Source organism: Scomber japonicus, chromosome 18, assembly GCF_027409825.1.
Source record: "Scomber japonicus isolate fScoJap1 chromosome 18, fScoJap1.pri, whole genome shotgun sequence".
Taxonomy (NCBI): domain Eukaryota; kingdom Metazoa; phylum Chordata; class Actinopteri; order Scombriformes; family Scombridae; genus Scomber; species Scomber japonicus.
The window spans coordinates 11,414,504-11,434,066 of record NC_070595.1 but is presented as its reverse complement, the minus strand read 5'-3'; the positions used below and the strand labels follow the sequence as shown (position 1 = coordinate 11,434,066).

General features: G+C 40.2%; 1 protein-coding gene across 1 annotated transcript in view; it reads left to right on the top strand.

The window, feature by feature from the left end:
* Nucleotides 1–1,074: 1,074 nt before the first annotated feature.
* Nucleotides 1,075–19,563, top strand: part of myo15aa (myosin XVAa) — a 31,896-nt gene continuing 13,407 nt past the window's right edge. The window contains exons 1-34 of the mRNA XM_053337967.1: nucleotides 1,075–1,157; nucleotides 1,398–1,461; nucleotides 1,659–1,768; nucleotides 2,250–2,324; nucleotides 4,059–4,149; nucleotides 4,444–4,449; nucleotides 4,717–4,820; nucleotides 4,914–4,977; nucleotides 5,056–5,169; nucleotides 5,293–5,454; nucleotides 5,931–6,044; nucleotides 9,136–9,194; nucleotides 9,427–9,550; nucleotides 9,743–9,838; nucleotides 9,930–10,061; nucleotides 10,169–10,294; nucleotides 10,573–10,650; nucleotides 10,785–10,942; nucleotides 11,124–11,169; nucleotides 11,300–11,424; nucleotides 11,804–11,921; nucleotides 12,009–12,184; nucleotides 12,481–12,565; nucleotides 12,720–12,773; nucleotides 12,897–12,978; nucleotides 13,374–13,510; nucleotides 14,039–14,134; nucleotides 14,501–14,736; nucleotides 14,974–15,164; nucleotides 15,576–15,648; nucleotides 15,886–16,077; nucleotides 16,193–16,308; nucleotides 16,831–16,925; nucleotides 18,392–18,527. Coding sequence (XP_053193942.1) covers nucleotides 1,075–1,157; nucleotides 1,398–1,461; nucleotides 1,659–1,768; nucleotides 2,250–2,324; nucleotides 4,059–4,149; nucleotides 4,444–4,449; nucleotides 4,717–4,820; nucleotides 4,914–4,977; nucleotides 5,056–5,169; nucleotides 5,293–5,454; nucleotides 5,931–6,044; nucleotides 9,136–9,194; nucleotides 9,427–9,550; nucleotides 9,743–9,838; nucleotides 9,930–10,061; nucleotides 10,169–10,294; nucleotides 10,573–10,650; nucleotides 10,785–10,942; nucleotides 11,124–11,169; nucleotides 11,300–11,424; nucleotides 11,804–11,921; nucleotides 12,009–12,184; nucleotides 12,481–12,565; nucleotides 12,720–12,773; nucleotides 12,897–12,978; nucleotides 13,374–13,510; nucleotides 14,039–14,134; nucleotides 14,501–14,736; nucleotides 14,974–15,164; nucleotides 15,576–15,648; nucleotides 15,886–16,077; nucleotides 16,193–16,308; nucleotides 16,831–16,925; nucleotides 18,392–18,527 — 3,718 coding nt within the window. The remainder of the gene's footprint in view (nucleotides 1,158–1,397; nucleotides 1,462–1,658; nucleotides 1,769–2,249; nucleotides 2,325–4,058; nucleotides 4,150–4,443; nucleotides 4,450–4,716; nucleotides 4,821–4,913; nucleotides 4,978–5,055; nucleotides 5,170–5,292; nucleotides 5,455–5,930; nucleotides 6,045–9,135; nucleotides 9,195–9,426; nucleotides 9,551–9,742; nucleotides 9,839–9,929; nucleotides 10,062–10,168; nucleotides 10,295–10,572; nucleotides 10,651–10,784; nucleotides 10,943–11,123; nucleotides 11,170–11,299; nucleotides 11,425–11,803; nucleotides 11,922–12,008; nucleotides 12,185–12,480; nucleotides 12,566–12,719; nucleotides 12,774–12,896; nucleotides 12,979–13,373; nucleotides 13,511–14,038; nucleotides 14,135–14,500; nucleotides 14,737–14,973; nucleotides 15,165–15,575; nucleotides 15,649–15,885; nucleotides 16,078–16,192; nucleotides 16,309–16,830; nucleotides 16,926–18,391; nucleotides 18,528–19,563) is intronic.

Genomic DNA, 19,563 nt, shown 5'->3' with positions numbered 1-19,563 from the left:
CGTGGTTCCTCTTACAGACTCCCAAACACGTCACTATTCAAGCAACCTGGTTCTGCTGATGCCAACAAGTCACGCTCTCTAGACCTGTCCAACGCCCTCCGCAACCAGAACCTCAAGTCAGCCACCTACCGTTTGCCAGATGGAACTTTGATGACCCGTGCCCAGCCTGCTTCTGCATCCCAATCAATTGACCTGTCTAATGCTTTGTCAAAAAATCCAAACCTTAGAGGGGCAAACTATCGTCTCCCGGATGGTAATATCATGAGAAGGCTAGGTGCCCCTACCACACCAGAACCCCGCTCACTTAATCTCTCTGGTGCCCTGCAAAACCCTCACCTCAGGGGGGCCTCTTACCGCCTACCCTCCTCTTATGCTGTAGTGTCACCCCAGGTCCAGGGATCTGGCCCTGAACAGCACTGGGCACATGGCCCTGGAGTTGACGCTTTAGGTTTGCAGCAAGATACGGATGTGTGGGGTGCAGAGAGGGTTCTACCTCATGGGACAGTGCAGAACCTCAATAAGTGGTCCATGTATAGAGACGGGGAACTGCTGGACCCCCACAACCTGATGGGACAGGGACATGTGGGGCATGAACAAGGGGAGTGGAATCTCAGCAGGGAGGGGGAACCACAAGGGCAATGGTTTGACAAGGTAAAAAAAGTTCTTGAATTATACGACAGCTCACATTTTATGCAGGTGCAGTAGAAGAAGTTTGGCACTATACTGTAAACATGCTTATATTTATGATGTAATCTTACAGTTTAAAGTGTAATACTATGATGAAAATCTGATAGTAGTAGATTTTCAGTAGAAGATGAATAATCAGAGAGCAGGTTATTCTGGTATCTTAATTCTATATTGATGATGTTTAAAATAACAGAATATATTATCACAATGAGTAAACAAGACAAGACATATCTCTTTGGTAAGAGAAGGGCAAAATCCACATTAGAATAATCAAAAAGAGAGAAAATAAATATTTTCAAGTGAGTGAATGTGTGCATGTATTTATGCACGAAGAGCAGATCTATGTACATGCATGTCTTCATCCCTCTGTGTGTGTATGTATTTTAGATGTACTCAATCAGAAGCTTGCCCACCGTCGCTCAGCGGGAGCAACGTGAGGAAGATGGAGTGGAAGATATGACACAGCTAGAGTAAGTAAAAAGAGAAAATGCTACTGCATATGCAATGTGCTCAGGGAGATGTCTTGCACACCAAGAACTTGTTTTTGAAGCTTTAAAGACATGATGGGTTACAAGATTGAACTGAATGAGTTTTTGAAGAAAGGCCAGTTTTGAATCTGTGACAGGGCAAACATGCACAAATGTTTTGGATGGTTGAGTGAAGAAGTTCTGTAATATCCGTAAATATTTCTGTCTTATTGCTTTGTCTAGGGAGATGCATGAAGGGGCTGTTCTGCTGAACCTGAGGAGAAGGTTTGAAAAGGAGATTATTTATGTAAGTGTCTTTGTAAAGCTTGTGTCCAGCAGATAGTAACCACTTACACACAACCATTAAACCTTTGAAAATTTCTTGAATCTAGATTTGTTTGTTTTGAATTGTGTGTTGATTTTACGTATCTCTTCATCTCTCAGTTTCTCTTTTTCCATTTCTTTCTCTTCTTCTCTCACTCTTCATTCCTTGTTTTCTTTCAGACATACATAGGTAGTATTCTGGTTTCTGTGAACCCATATAAGATGTATAACATCTATGGGACAGACATGGTGCTGATGTACAAGGGTCATGCTCTGGGAGAGCACCCTCCGTAAGTCATGTTCACTTTCATATTGGGATCATAAATCCATTTCAGTTACCCTGAAAAAGAAGGATAGCAAAACCAGTTACAAACAGAAAGTTTGAATGTCAGCACATTATATGTTAAATACAACAGAATAGATTTTGTTACTTCAGTTTCATCATTCCAAGCAATTTGTAATTATCATGTTCCATTCCGAGGCTCTTTGTTTTGTTTAACAAAAAAAAAAAAGGATGAATTTTTAGAATGATTAGAGAAAAAAAATAAGAAAATCAAAAGACAGTCAATATGAGAGGAAGAAAGCTGACAAGTTATAAGTTCAGAAATCAAGGAATGAAATAATTACTTAGGAAGGGAGGATGAGGGAAATAAAGAAAATAAAAACAGTTTGGTGATGACAGAATTTTAAGAAGTGAGGAAGACTACTTGAGTTTGAGTTAAGTGCTTTCATTTACTCAGATGTCTGATGCAATTACTTCTTTTCCTTCAGGCATTTGTTTGCCATAGCAAACGCTGCTTATTCCAAAATGATGGATGCCAAACACAACCAGGTCATAATAATCAGGTAAGAGGCTAACATCAAAGTCCACATAGATTTTAGCCTGGCTTTCACTCTTTAAATTCCGTTCACCACTTCATATGTGCCTGCAAATATTCCTTACTGTGAATCATACATTACACCTGATATGGATTGATACAAAGATGTTTCTTAACATACTGCAAAATATTGCACAGTGCAGCATCAAGATATGTGCATTTTGTATAGCATTTGTTCCTAGGTTATGTAACGGCTTAAACTTGATGTATACAGTGTCCATGAAGCTTCTTAGACAGTCAGGTTTCCATCTCCACTTGGATTAGTGTTTGTAAATTCATGAGTGTCTGTCTGTGGTTTACTGGCCAGCAAACTTAAGACAAAACCATCGCTCCTCTTGTTCTTTGTCTATTAGTACAGGCCCTTTGCTTCATTCTCCAAACACACATATACTCAGAGACAGCAAACATACACAGTAATTGCATTCAAATATGAAATAGCACACACATACACAGTATATCTACATGCTTACACACAGATGTGTACTTTTAGAAATGACCAACAGCAATCATATGAAATACACAAACACATCCACACATGCACACGCTCACACGCTCACACACACACCCAAAACACTCAAGCCGTGTTCGGAAGGAGACACCTGTAAGGAAAGCCCAGCCAGGTCTGGGCCAGAAGCAGATTATGTTTCGGCGCATGTGTGTGTCTGGACCCTGTTTGTGTGTGCGTCAGTGAGTGCGTGTTAAGGGGTAACTGAGGTCTGGTGTACAGTGACCAATAATGGCCCAGTTTTTAGCTAACTAGCCTGTGAGTTGAAACCTTATGCTGGAATGTGGTCAAGGTGCCAGTGTCCCTAAATACACACCTCTGCCCCCCCTTTTGGCCAAGCTCACATAATGATGGTATTTAGCATTAAGCTGTTGGCAGTGGTGCGTGTGTGTGTGACCGTTTCAGGTGGTTTAACGTAAAAGTGGAATTGAGTCCCTACCTAATGCAAGATTAGCCTGGTCTCACATCACCTAGCCAATTAAGGCAAAGACTCCACTAGCACATGTAGGAAGGTGAGATGGATCAAATAATGGACTCTAAGTGATTATTAAAAGCTGGGCTTAGTGGTGCTCAAACTGCGGATAATGTTCTCAATTTGGAGACTCCACTTTGCTATTAGAAGAAGTGGATTTTCCACTACTTTATCTTTTAGCTAATTAGACTTGTTTAGTCCAGTGTGCATACTGAAAAAAGTTCATCCTGCATTTTGGACTAAGGACCATTAAAGAATACTTATTTTGTCCTGAGGAGATCCAAAAAAGTCTATAGAGATAGCTGTCTGTCATTGTTGTTTCAATTGTCTTTTCTTTATTATTACAATGTTAACAGCATTCTTGAAACTGACCTTATCACTAATGTCTGAAATGCTGGCGTCACTGCCACTGTCACTTCACTTAAGTGAGACAAATTAACAAACAGACAAAAACATTGTAAGCCCTTTGCATTACTGAAAACTACATTGTCATAGAGTTGAAAAAACTGATGAACACGTGACAGATTGGAGATGGACATGGTTTTCACAGGGCAGTTATAAAAAGTACATTTTATCAGGTGCCAATTGTCACAATTTCCATCTAACATGTAAATATAAAAGCTGTGATCTCATTCAGTCACCAAAGGACTGTGACATCATTGTATATATTGTATCCATTACTGAGTCATATTGATGGATGTTATCTTTGTGTTACTGTGTTTCAGTGGAGAGAGCGGGTCTGGGAAAACAGAGGCCACCAAACTAGTCCTTCGCTATCTAGCAGCAATACATCACAAATGCAATCTTGCGCAACAGGTACACACACACACACACACACACATCCTGACACGCACAAACTGCTGCCAGCAGATTTGTATACTTGCAAGCACACTGTATTAAACACAAGGTAAGGTACGGTAGTTTGGAGGGAGTCAGTAGACAGAGATGAACAGCGTGATCGTAACACACACACACACACACACACACACACACACACACACACACACACACACACACACCTGTGCACACGCACTTGCCTTGAAGGATGATTATTGTCTCTGTGTCTTTTTTTTATGTCGGTGTATCTCTGCTGGCTCTTCTTGGGTACAGATTGAGGTAGTGGGATTCCCTGCATGCCTTGTGCTTTACATTTTGCAAGTCATCTTCACATAGGGCCATAAGAATAGCAGGTTGCTGTGTTTTGCTGTGGTGTGTGACAATATTCATTGGAGATGTTGTGTTTTATTGTGAATCTGTTTTTCTTAGATTGGCTTCATAAAATCTCTAGCATCCCTTCAACTACCTGTCTGACCAGGAATAATGGTCTAATTTAGCTAATGTTTAATCTCTAATCTATTTACTTTGTGTTTGAATGTCTGGTAGATACTTGAGGCAGCTCCTCTGCTGGAATCTTTTGGAAATGCCAAAACTGTACGGAATGATAATTCCAGTCGCTTCGGGAAATACATTGAAGTCTTTCTGGAGGAGTGAGTATCAAATAAATGCACAAAGGTTTCAGTCTCTGTTCCTGTCTCTTTAATTTAACTAATCTTGCTTTTGTGTTTCTTCTCTCTGTCCAGTGGTGTGATAAGCGGTGCCATAACCTCTCAGTACCTGTTGGAAAAGTCCCGGATTGTCTTCCAGGTGGCACAAGCAGGCACATATGCAAGATGAAAATTTGAACTTTTCTGTACTTGAGGTAAATGTGTGTTTCCCCTCCAGGCCAAAGATGAGAGGAACTATCATATCTTCTACGAGATGCTGGCAGGTCTCCCCTCGCAGCAAAGGCAGGCTTTCTATCTACAAGAGGCAGAGACATACTATTACCTCAACCAAGTATGAAGACAGTGTAGCACAATCAGGAAATTCTCCTCATAGTGTTAATATTTGTGGGAAAGACTTATCTCGGAAATGTTGATTTTGAAACACATTTTGGGCATTTTCTCTCTTTCCATACAGGGAGGGGATTGTGGGATAACAGGAAAGAATGATGCAGAGGACTTCCTGCGTCTTCGTGCTGCCATGGATATCCTCCACTTCACCCCTGATGACCAGTCAGCCATCTTTAGAGTTCTGTCTTCCATACTGCACCTGGGCAATGTCTACTTTCAGAGATATGAGGTAATGCTCTCTTATCTTTCTTTGTATCAGTTTTTTTTTTAAAGAAGAAGAATTTTTCTCCTTAAGCCTTCAACATGACATTTAGAGCGTAATGCTTGTATCTGAAGTTATATACCAACCTTTTCCTACCTCAGCATTCCCCCTCTGCATTTTTCTTAGTTTTTAGATTAAATTTCTATTATTGACATTGGAGATAATTTGGAACTGAGATGCTGTACATTTGTCATACACAGTATATGTTTTTAGAACTTTTTTAGTGTATTTTGGTAACCATGTCATAAGACAGCTATGTTAAGGGACTTAATATGAAATATAATCAACTAAACCTCACTGTGAAAATTAGTTCATAATGACCATGAACCAAAAAAATGCATAAGCCTGAATTAATTAGAACACAATTATTCTAATCAAATGCAACAGATCAATATTTAATATATTGATTGAATCTAACTCTTTCTTTCCTTGCTGCACTACAGACTGATGGCCAGGAGGTGGCGTCAGTGGTTAGCGCTCAGGAGATCAGAGTGGTGGCAGAGCTGCTGCAGATCTCTCCAGAGGGACTACAGAAAGCCATCACCTACAAAGTCATGGTCAGTATCAAACTGTGTTCCATATGCACGTGTAATAATATCTCAGTATCTATATCAGCACCTTATCCAGTAAAATTAACCTAAAATTCCTATCAAAGGCATACCCAAATTTACGAAACAAAAGCTGTAACCATTGGAGTACACACATGTTTTTTGTCTCTTTTGAAAGGTAACACTTAAGCATTTTCCCAAACAGGCAGAGTCATTCTAAGTGCTACTGGCATTGAGTAATAGACTTTTGAGCACACTGAAGTAGAAGGTTTTTATTTCTGCCTGAATGTTTTTTGCAAACAGATGCCTGCAGATGACTGTAACAGTGATTTATTAGCTGGAAAAAACAAATGGAACACAGTATGAAGCCTTGCCTAGTCCAAATTCAAATTTGACAGTACCCCAGAAAATCTAATGATATATTTTCTAATGGTACGTTTTGAAGAAAAGGGCAATTGAAAACTTCAAAGGACCCTTGGATATCATGGTCACATACATAGGATAAACAAGTCTCCAAGTCTTGAACACTTGAACGTACAGTAATAATTATGGGCTTTAATAAAAAGTGACATTTAGAGGTTTCCTATCGAATATCCAGGTACGGTATTGCTGACAGAGTAACTGAAGCACGAATACATTAACCTAGTTAATTAATAGAAAGTAGTTGTTGAATATATAGTACGTACAGGTTTTACCTTAGACTTTACTTTGCACCGTGACCTTCCTCATCTAACATGCTGCCACGGGGAGATGTTGAGTCAAGTCTGTTTGTTTTTGAGAATCCAGTTCTGTTTGTGCAGATGAATAAAATGAATTGCAGCATTGTACTCCTTTGATTCAGGTGCTTTCCATCCATACCAACTCCAGCATGCAAGCAAAATAGGAACTATTCTCCAAGAATAAGTCATTCAATCAATGTTTTCAACCAAATTAGTGTTAAAGTTCTCGACCCACTAGATTTTCCTTGTTGCATAATATACATCAGCAGCTGACAAAGTAGACATCCCAGAAAGTGGAATAAAATCTTTCAGTTCCTGAAATTCTCCTCTTGGCAATCCTTTTTCAAGCTATATTCTCTCATATACACTATATTGCCAAAAGTATTTACTCACCCATCCAAATAATTGAAATCAAGTGTTCCAATCACTTCCATGGCCACAGGTTAATATAATCAAGCACCAAGGCATGCAGACTGTTTAACATTTGTGAAAGAATGGGTAGCTCTCAGGAGCTCAGTCAATTCCAGTGTGGTACTGTGATAGGATGCCACCCGTGCAACAAGTCCAGTCGTGAAATTTCCTCGCTCCTAAATATTCCACAGTCAACTGTCAGTGGTATTATGACAAAGTGGAAGCGAATGGGAACAACAGCAACTCAGCCACAAAGTGGTAGGCCACGTAACATGACGGAGTGGTGGCAGTGGATGCTGAGGCGCATAGTGCGCAGAGGTCGCCAACTTTCTGCAGAGTCAATTGCTACAGACCCCCAAACTTCATGTGGCCTTCAGATTTGCTCAAGAACAGTGCCTAGAGAGCTTCATGGAATGAGTTTCTATGGCCGAGCAGCTGCATCCAAGCCATACATCACCATGTGCAATGCAAAGCGTTGGATGCAGTGGTGTAAAGCACGCCGCCACTGGGCTCTAGACCAGTTTAGGTGCGTTCTCTGGAGTGACGAATCGTGCTTCACCATCTGGCGATCTGATGGAGTCTGGAGAGAACGTACTTGTCGGACAGCATTGTGCCAAGTGTAAAGTTTGGTGGAGGGGGAATATGGTGTGGGGTTGATTGAGCAGCATCTGATTGAGCAACATCTTGCTTTACTGTCCATTTTAAAAGAAGAACAGAATGAACAGATCCACTTGTCCTGATGGGTTTTGGAAGCTTATGACAAGGAGTGAGGATGATGAGATGAGATGGAGAGAGGGAAACAGGAGGAATGCACCTAAAGTAAATCTAATCATGGCACAGGGTATGTCATCCACATGCACATAATCTATGCAAAGAGCCTTTTGTTTAATTTAATTTCTAATTAGGTGGTTCTTATATGTAACAGGAGAGGAGTCAGCCTGTTGTTTTTGTTTTTTTTGTGTGTGTGTCTGTGTAAGTGTGTTCATGTGTGAAGTGCATTGATGCAAGATAAGGTCTCAAGTCTCAAAGCATTCATTATCTGATTGGAGGTGAGTCCCACACAGTAAGAGAGTAAAGTAGAAGGAAGGAAGCAGAGATGAAGACAGTGGTGTAGAGAGGAAATGAAAGCAGTGAAGCAGATGAGAGAAGGTGGGGTGTAGTGAGGACAAAATAAGCGGAACTGCACCATGTTGAGATTTGCCACATTAGTGTATAGTATACATTTTATAATGGAGCCCCAAACACAGCAGTCATTGTGTCCAGTTAAACTACACAGGTCTATTTTAATCATTTTAAAAGGTTTAATTGGATTGTAACAAAATGTGGAAATGAGCTCTGCTTAGCCCACAGCACCTATTCAGTAGCTTTGGTGTCAGGCTGCAATGATAAAATGAAGGTCAAATCATCTCAAGGATACATTTTTTATGCAGTCATGGAGACATTTTATTGGTCTTACCATAATGTGAGAAAAATAATCAGGATGTAGAACTACTATTTAATATTACTAATTATGCAAGCAGTACAATTTGAAAAACAAACTTACAGAATGCCTTAAAGTGTCAGAGAGGTTCTTTAAAAAAGCCTGATATTTAAAAAAAGAGCAAGAAATACAGCATTAAAGGAACCTGCACACCCACACATGTTTTTAATTACTCAGGCTGATAAGACCATTGGAGTTCAATGAAGCTATGGGTTGGATAAGATCCATGTCACCAAACTATATACACGAACAAGTCATAATAATAATAATAACACGCATAGGTGTAATTAAATGTATGATGAAAATTTAAACATTAAGCTATAAAACACTTGTAATATGCATAGCAACTCTAAAAAAACCCCTCTTAACATGTCTTTGAGCTGCTTCAGTTAATTAAGTAAGTGCCATGCTGCTGAAATTATTCACCCAGTTAGCTCCTCTACATCAAATGTGTTGCATAAATGACTGTCCTCTTATCTCTTCTACACAGGAGACAATGAGGGACAAGATCTACACTCCATTGACTGTGGAAAGTGCTGTAGATGCCAGGTGTGACACACTTACTTACCCAATACACATGAAAAAACATTGTTTCCTCCAGTTGTATGGCTCATATAATACCATGGAAACCTGAAAGGAAAATACCACTGCATCCCAATCCCTTCCTAATCTGTAATGACGGTCCCATTCTTTATTTAACAAGAAAGTGTTGTCTGTGAGTTCTTCCATCTAATATTTCTGTCCAACATCTGTCTTTTACACACTAATCTTTGTCCTCCAGAGATGCTGTTGCCAAGATCCTGTACTCACTGCTCTTCCACTGGTTAACAGAGAGGATCAATGCTCAGGTGTACCCTCGCCAACACACTCTTTCCATCTCCATACTGGACATTTACGGATTTGAGGTAAACCAGTTTTCTCTTATCGACTCTCTGTCACTTTCTTGTGTTGCACAGTAGAGAGACAGACTCCAGAATAATCACTCTTTAGTCGAGTAGATAAGACGTAAAGAATCACCAGCTTTGTGTGTGTGTGTGTGTGTGTGTGTGTGTGTGTGTGTGTGTGTGTATATATGTGTGTGTGTGTGGGAACAACAGGATCTGGCCTTCAACAGCTTTGAGCAGCTTTGCATTAATTATGCAAACGAATACCTGCAATTCTTCTTCAACAGGATCGTATTCAGGGAAGAACAGGTGAGTCAACGTCACACCTGTGGGGACACTCAATAATTGGCATACACACATACACACTCCTCATATTGTATTGTATGTGATCACCACATAGGAGGAGTATAGCAGGGAACAGATTCCCTGGCAGGACATCCCATTCAGTGACAACCAGCCCTGCATCGACCTCATTGCCGCTAAGCCTCATGGGATACTGAGGATTCTGGATGACCAGAGCTGTTTCCCACAGGTGGAGGAGGGGAGAGAGGAAACTTAAACATGAACACACTTGCATATCTGTCAAACAGACAGATATGATGATTGCACGTCATTTAGAGTCTGCTGTTTTGTTGCCAGGCGACGGACCACACTTTTCTCCAAAAGTGTCACTATCACCATGGCAACAACCCATTGTATGTGAAGCCAAAGATGCCCCTCCCAGAGTTCACCATCAAGCACTTTGCTGGCAGGGTCAACTATCAGGTACACAGCTCCTCATTGGCTCATCTCAGGTGACAAAATCTGCTATTGGCCAGCCACTTGGCAATGAAATGGATTTGATTGGCTGGCATCCATATTTGTTTTTGATCGTATTTGATCTGTTGAGAGTTTTGGGTGTTTTAAAAGAGAATATATTGATGAAAAGTAGAGTATATGACACTTTTGATCAAATTCATAACTATCTACACATGCTAATCAACCTCATGAAACCTGCTGATCCCTGAGAGGTTTTCCAATAATTTGTGATGTCATCGATTCAGGTTTACAAGTTCCTCGATAAAAACTACGACCAGGTCAGACAGGATGTACTGGACCTGTTCATTCAGAGCAAGAACAAGGTGAGAGGAGAGGAGCGTCTTCATTTCACGTCACTTCTAATCCTAAATTCTAAATCCTAATCCTAATCGCATAAACAACATCAAATGTGTGGATGCTGTGTGTGAACAGATGCTTCTTATTTGTGTGTGTCCAGATGGTGTCAAACCTCTTCATGGTTCATGCAGAGGTCATGGGTCAGCAGAGAGGAGGTCACATAAGGAAGAGCAGCACAGTCACCCGGAAATACCAAGCTCCCACCGTCAGCAACAAGTTCCAACAGTCTCTGCTCGAGCTAGTGGAGAAGATGGAGAGGTGAAATAGAGAGAGAGAAATTAAGATAATTACTCTAGAAATAATTGATAGTGCACAATCATGATCATTAAACAAGCACAATTTCCTTAAACGATTTTTCCTAGCAATTAGTTGCATTGAAATAAAAAAAAAAAACCTGACATCATTGCTCATTTGTTTTACTTTTATTCTTCCATGTCAGGTGCAACCCTTTTTTTGTTCGCTGCGTTAAGCCAAATAATATGAAGGTATCTTTTTCAAACATTCTGTATTTCTGACATTAACACTAATCATTTGCATGCATGAAGCATCCTGTTGACAAGTGTAGTCATTGATTTTTGAGCATACGTCCATGTGCATGTATACATTGTGTTTTAGCAACCAGGTGTGTTTGAGGACGACCTGGTCAGCAGCCAGCTGCGACACTCTGGTGTCCTAGAGACCATCAGAATCCGCAGAGAGGGATATCCTGTCAGAATGCCATTCTACGCCTTCCTGTTCAGGTAACATATACCTGTTTAATCACCGGGTGGTGGTAAGCAATTTTGGTGCCTCTCTTTCGCATAAAAAGTTGGATTATTGTTGGATTACTTTACCTACAGAAGCATCAACTATTTGTTCAGAGCAAATAGGAGAAGCATTAGGTAGTTGTCATTGGAAGTCCAACATTTCTTAGAAGACACAAAAATAGAGGTCCACAGGCTGCCGCAGCCTTCATGAACAGAAATCAAAAAATATATAAATTATATAACAATGTGGATTGCCAGTCAGGCCTATTTTGAAGCTAAATATCAAAATATAATTGTTCTTACTTTTTAAATGCCCATGCATTCTTGTTTGTGTGTATACATGCATGCAAATATGTGAATGTGTCATCCTCAGATATAAGTCCTTAGTGGGGATTCGAGAGCTTCCAGCTGCAAATGGAGAGAACTGTGTGATAATGCTCAGTAAACTGTGCCCTCTCACTCCAGGAGCCTACCATGTTGGAGTCACAAAGGTGAGGTTTAATTTATGTGGTATCATTTTCAAATGATGAATGTACTGCATATGAATGTGACATGTGTGTATGTTTGTGTTGTTTTAGTTGTTTCTGAAGGAGGACATCTACCAGCTGCTGGAGTGTAAACGGGAGCACTGCCGTCATATTGCTGCTCTCACCCTGCAGCGTTACACCCGCATGTTCTTCGTCAGGAAACGTTTTGTTGCCTTTCGTAAAAAGATCATAGGGCTGCAGGCTCAGTGCCGAGGTTTCCTCACAAGGTGCACCGTCAGCTTCTTTGGCTACCTTACACATGCATAACAAACAGCTGATATGTATTGTGATATGCATTCAAAATAAATGATGGTACCTGTAATAATGATAATACATTCTATTTATACAGTGCTTCTCAAGGCACTCAAAGACACTTTACAAGCTAAAAACATATTGCATAGAAAACAACACATATGTAGTGATTTGAACATGGACAGATTGATAAAAATGCAGTCAGATTATGTTGAGTATAATACATGTTTTAACAGCAAGATTAAAACTTAATGTCCATTCTGTCCTCTAGGAAGCGCTATGTGAAAATGAGGGAGAGTCTGGTGCGGTTCCGCTCCCTCGTCCACATGTATGTCAGCCGTAAGCGATACATCAAGGTACAATGAAGTCTGCTTTAAAACATGATATGTCTTTCGTATTTAGAGGGTACAACATGATGATATCCATGTATATCACTCATGCTCATGCTGTCTCACAAAATCTGATTGAACTGAAAATATTCAGTGTGGGATTTTTGTGATCTGTTTGCAGATGAAGTTTGAAGCTCGAAGGAAATCTGAGGAGGACAGAAGGAGGAGAGAGATGGTGAGATGGAGGTTTTGATTTTTTATGTTACTGACACAGTCCTTTTTTTGAAACATAACAACATAATTTTCAAAATTGTTCACGGTCACTTTGCAGATAAATTAAAAACAGTTACTTTTTCAGGAGCTGACCAAGAGGGAGGTTGTGAATGTCACACACTTGGTGATCCCTGCAGAGCTGGGTACTTTATTGCAGACAGCAGGAGGTGGGTAGATGTTATTAGTATTCATCACATGGTGTACATACTATACACATTATTCATAAGCCTATGATGTTCACTTCTTTAAACTGACAGTATCAACTCAAGAAATGATTTGCGTGGTAAAGACAGAGTTGGACAGGAACTGCTTCAGATAATCAAAAAAACATACAGTGAAAAATAACACTGATGGCATGTCTAGTCAGCTTACCAATAAAAAGTAGTATTTGTAGTTGATTAACTCCAGTTTTTGATAATTGTCATGCTGTAACATACTTATAACAACTCCTCTGTGCTGTTTGTTTACTTGCTGCTTACCTTGCTGCTCTCTCTGTCTCTCTCTCTCTCTCTCTTGCGCGTGCTCTCTCTCTCTCCCCCTCCTTCTCTCTCTCTGTCTGCAGTCCGGAGGGAGCTGCACTCAGACTGCTTGGCTTTGCTTCAGGCTCCACATATCCAGGAATCCTCCTCATATCAACTCACTCTACCTCTGGACATCAACAATTACCCATTCTACCGCTTTGTACAGATCTACTTCAGGGTCAGATGTATATCAATATAATTACAGTGTTACAGCCAGCATGGTCCAGATTGACCAGTTATTAGAAAATCACAGCACTAACAGCATTAAAGTGGATCAGAAACAGCAGCTTCATGCTGTTCTTGTTGGACTTGGACTTACCCTTTAACTTTTTGCCTAATGGTTTTGTTTTTTCCTTAAATTGATGAATTGCTGGACCGTAAAAAAACTCTGACCAAAGTCTTTAGTGTGCAGTCCAGTCCAAGAGGTGGCAATGTATATTCACTGAGAGTTTATTCTGACTCTGTTGGTATGCCAGCCCTACATAACACCTAACAAGAACCACAGAGTTATTTCATTTTTATTTTAAGGGATCTTTTTGGATTTTTAAAATGATCTATTTTTTGGTAAAGGAGGGCTGCACTTGCTGCACTCTTGTGCTAAAGCAACCGAAAGTGGATTTGTCTTCAAAATCGTGTAGTATTCATGTAAGATGTGTTGAATTTAGTGTGCTTCCTAAAAAAAACTGTAAGTCTTTTGTCACCACAGGAACCAAAGTTTGGGATGTTGATGGCCCCTCTGGAGTCACCCCTGACCCGCGTAGAAGAGGACCTAAGAGAGGAGGCCTTGGAGCTTTTCATCATGGTAGGATGACCTTGTATAAACTCTTCTCTTAATCTTCATTTACCCATGGATCTAGAATTCATATTCTTTCAGTGTGTGTGTGTGTGTGTGTGTGTGTGTGTGTGTGTGTGTGTGTGTGTGTGTGTGTGTGTGTGTGTGTGTGTGTGTGTGTGAGTGTGAGAGAGAGTTTCGTGGCCACCATAGGTTCTCTACAGGCTTGGAAGGGTGAAGGTGGGGGGAGGGGTATACAGTTGGTTGCAGTTTGCAAACTTACCCCTAGATGCCACTTAATCGTTGACACTGTTCCTTTAAGGACTTTTTAAACAACTTTCTCAAAGGACAACATCTAACGACTTAATTATGGTGGTTTTTGCCTTTTTTTGTCAGGTACTACGATTCATGGGGGACCCTCACCTGAATGGAGCGCAGGAAAACATGTTTGGGAATTACATCATCCAAAGGGGCCTGTTGTCTCCAGGGATACGGGATGAAATCCTGGCTCAGGTTGTCAACCAGGTGTGGAGGAACGTGAACACTGACAATGCTGAGAGAGGCTGGCTGCTGCTGCTGGCGTGTGTCTGCAGCTTTGCCCCATCACCCAAAATGGACAAATATCTGCTGAAGTAAGAAATCACCTCTTACAGACGAGTACAGAATCATACTGATGAACATTTACACAATTTACAATTTTCTCCTAGCTTTACTTTTATACCTCAAATAATCTGAACATGAATGAAAATGATCAAAATACATTACGTGGTTTAGGTAATCCCTTTAAACATGGTACTAGTTACAATTTGGTGACAGGTTTTGTTCAATATAAGAAAAAGTACACAACCTCATTTTGCCCTACTCTACAGATTTGTATCTGACCACGCCCCTGCCGGTTGCCAAGCGCTGCTCCAACACAGACTCATCCAAGCCAATCAGAAGATGCAGATAGGTTCAGGCTCCGCCCCTGAGGTTGCACGCACCTATCCGCTGTCACTGCTGGAGTGGACAGTCAGCAGGAAAAAAGCTAACATGGTGTTGCATGTGCACTGTTTTGATGGTAAGATGCAGAACAGGACAATGATGTCACACCACTTTTAGCTACTCACCACGAAAACTAAACAACAAATCAATAATGGCAAAAATCTTCAGAAACTTGGCTTTCATATCGCACACTTTATTTTATACAAATGAGAACAAAAAAAACAGTTAAATTAAACACATACCTCAAAGAAAAGCACTCAGGCACTGTTGGCGTCACTTTTATTAAGTAGGATCAATTACAGCCGATGATCATTGATTATTTATTGCCAGTCAGGATCAGGTGAACTTCAGGGCTCTCTGTGTGTGAGTTGCACAATTTATTGTGTTTTGCCCTTTAACATTCAGTGTTTGATGTGATTTCAAATCCACAATGAAAAGAAATAGGTGAAGATGTTTGCTGATCTTATAGATTCACCTCTCTCTGTAGGAGGATCATTCCTGTGTCCGGTCCATTCATGGACCAGTGGAGAGGATTTAGCAGGAGACGTTCTGCGACACAGGTGCTAATACCATACACTCATTCAGAGTTGTTTTCAGCTAAAGGTTTTGTTCAGACATTTTTGTCTAGTGGTATGTCCAATTTTTATTCAACATGAATTATCTCTGTTATATTTGTAATTCTAATGTCAATGTAGCTCTTAGCTTCATAAAAGATCAAACTGTATTGTACAGAACAGAAAACTTTGACGTCAATAAGAACACATATAGCCTGGTATGTGAAGTGTGTGGTCTTGCAGGGGAGTGTCTGACTGGTGGAGGGGGAGTTCAATTCTGATGAAGGAGCACGGCCAGTGGGTGGAGTTAGCAGGTCATGACTATGTGATGGACCTGATAGCAGACCTGGAGCTTCCGACTGACTTCCCAAAGCAGAAGAGCTACTTCATCATCAGCACCAACAATCCTTCTAAAGTCCGAGCTAATGCCAGCCTGTCAGTACACAAAGAGCACACATACTGTCACCACATACAGCACAGAACTTGTATTAATACATATTAGAAATACAGATATTACTTTTCATATAATTACTCTCCTCTCCTCTCTCAGTGCTTTGTTTGGCAGTGGCTTTGACTCAGATGAGGAAATTCCTCCTGCCTTTCTTCTCAGCAGCGGCAGCAGACCGGCCTACAGTCTTCCTGACTCTGACGGTTACTACAGCCATGGTACACACTCACACACACACTTGGGCGCGCGCGCCAAGTCAAGTTTGGACACAATATATAATCATTTCTAACCCTAACCCTTTTGATTTGGGCAGCAGAATTTATAAAATGATAAAATGATATGACCACATAATGACAATGTGCTTACACTGATAAATGATATGGAATTATTGCTCAGTCCTAAGATTTTTGAAAATGATTATTATTAGAATAAATGTGGTTTAAATTTGTTTAAAATCAGGGAAAAGTGATGGAAAAGTAAGGGAAATCCATTGGCCAAAATATGTATGAACCCTTCAATATGTTGTATCAGGAATATATGATAGTATTCTCCATCTTCATTACCCAATGTATTCCCCATTATTAGACTATATCTGGTTATCTGCAGATGTCCTGATGCAAAACCAGAAAAGCTAGTCTGATGTTATTTAATTTAGATAATTATTATTTCTGGTTACTAAAAGCACATAGAGGGTGAAGTGCAACATGTTTGAAGGCACTCTGCTTTCTGTGTTTGTCCAGTGGAGTCAGATGCGTTCAGTGACGGTCAGACTCAGAGGGGAATGGACCGCTACCTGGACAGTCTGTTTGATCCTGTGTTGTCAGACAGCAGCATAGTGAGTACTCACACTGATCTACAGGAAATGATGCATTTCTACTATCATTTTTATTTCTGTTTTGAAAACACATAATTCATGATTAATCAACCAAGTTTGATAACTGAAGTTTTAAAGATTTAAATCATTTATATAGGAAAAGAGACAAACACTGACTGTTTCTAGCTCGATAGATTCTCTGGAAACATTTGCTTGTTATTTTTCACATTTTCTGAATTAAAGGTGCAGTATGTAGAATTTAGTGGCCTATAGCAGAACAGACTTGGCGGAAAAAGCAATATAATATTCATAAGTATGTTTTAATTAGTGTATAATCACCTGAAAATAAGATTTTTTATATCTACATAGGGTGCGGGTCCTCTTCCACATTGCAACACCATGTTTCTACAGTAGCCCAGAACAGACAAACCAAACACTGGCCAATGTAGATTCTCCTACATCCTTGGAAGTGGAGATTATTTAATTTGTTGCAATCTGCAACCTCACTGGTAGATGCCACTAAATCCTACACTACTGCACCTTTAATGGAAAAAAAATCTGATTGATATGTCATGAAAATGATCATTAGTTACAACCCTGAAATACATAAAACAGTCAGGTCATGCTCCCTCTCTACCTGATCTGTTATCTGAGTGTGAATAGAGGGGAGTGTTGACGGATGGATGGAACATGTGATCCACGGCTTCTGTTTGTGTATGAATGGGGCAGACATGAATGCCCAGCAGGAGGGATGATTAGGTTACCAAGCGATCTACCGTATTTGACTGTTACGGCAGGCAGCAAGCATTCACAGCTCTGTGGGGATTTTGTTAATGAGTAAAAGAAAAAAAGGCAAGAGGCTCTGTCACTGAGAGGAAATGGGAAGAGCGTACAACCCGTGCAGGTATGTTTAGGGATTTGAGTTCTCAAAGATACTAAAACAATGTAATATCCATAATTGGTATTTTGTGAGCAAGTCACTGAAGAAATAATGTTTTAAATTTCTGCAAATGGCACTTTATTCTTTGACTTGTTGCTGCTCATGCTAACTATTTGCATTTTGGGCAGCTGCTACTTGTAAAAAGTATTTTCCCAGGACAAGAGCTATTTGGTTTTGTTACAATTGTAAGAATGAAATCCATTATGCTGAAGAAAAGTTTTTACAAGTTTGCGCCAGTTGTGTGTGTGTGTGTGTGTGTGTGTGTGTGTGTGTGTGTGTGTGTGTGTGTGTGTGTGTGTCTGTATTGGAGCATCTTCTCCAGTGTGTACGGTACTTCCTGGGGAGTATTCAGTTCCTACAGTTTTACTGACTAACTCAGAGAGGGTCTGAGCCAACCAATACAATACACTCCCTCTCTCTTGTTCCTTTACTCTCTCTCACACACTTTTTGCCCCACTCTTCATGTCTCTCAAACTCTTTATCTTTGTCAATAACCATCCTTTTTGCTCTTCTGAATCTCTGTTACCTATTTGTCTGTGCCCATCAGGATATGGAAAAGACTGGAAGTTTGTCAGCAAGAATGAAAGGAGGAGGAGGTATAGGTATCACAGGAGGAGGAGGAGGAGAGGGGGAGAGTCATTTGGCTCCCAGTCGGCCTTTTCCACCAGGAATACACCCCGGAGGTAAAACACTTGTGTGTGTTTCCTGTTAGTAATGTTAGATCTCAGAGCAGACTGCCCGATAGTGTTTCCTTGGATTTGTATTTTTGTCTTTCTCCTGTGTTCAACTGCAGGCAGACTCAAATATTTGCACTTTACCCTCTCCTATCTCCTATCTTTTTTTTTCACCTTCATTTTTCACCTCCAGTGCTTCTGCTGTCCCGACATCCATCCATCTATTCATCCTCTGTCAAACTCTTTCTCTCCACACTGACATCAATTATTCAGCTTCTTCTAAGTGGGTCATAAATCGTCTGCAATAGTCTCAGGGTGATAAATTGTTTTGCCCTGTTTTGAACTTCTGCTGAGTACTGGAAACAAAGTTTTAAACCTCCACTTCCTAATATGAATAATGAACACGCTAATAGACAGACAGGTACAGAAATGAAAACTAATGCTTTAAAAGTTTGAAAACAGCTGATAAAATCAAGTAATTCAGACATCATAAATATAAGTGAAAATTATGAAAAAAACTAAAAATCATTAGCAATATGTATATATATGAATTTTAATTATTTCCATGTTGTGTCAAGGTGAAGGGTAAAATGTTTCTGTGACACTGAACAGGACTGAAGTGTAAAGTTCAGGCGTATGGTTCACTAGCCTTAATCTGCTGCTTAGGCTGTAATGAGCAGTCTGACCTCATAGATAATGCATAAACAGCCATTCACTGTAACCACAGATGACTCCTTTACCCTCCGTCTATAGGCACCTGTCACTCTCATTCACTCCCTCGACAAATGTTCTTTATGTTCTTCTCTCAGACAAGCACACTCGCGCTATCATTCACTTTCTGTGCTCGTTTTGTTACTGCGGTTTTTACTATAGGCTGTTTTGTGTGTATGTGTAAAGGTAAAAGTTTGTATGTAAGCCTCATGTCACAAATATATCACATTTGAAATATCAGAATATATTTAGTATACGTCTCTCTTGTTTTTTTCACCAGTCCAGCAGTCATTGTCTCCTGCCCGTTTTACTGTCTTTGGGAGAGTTTTCAAGC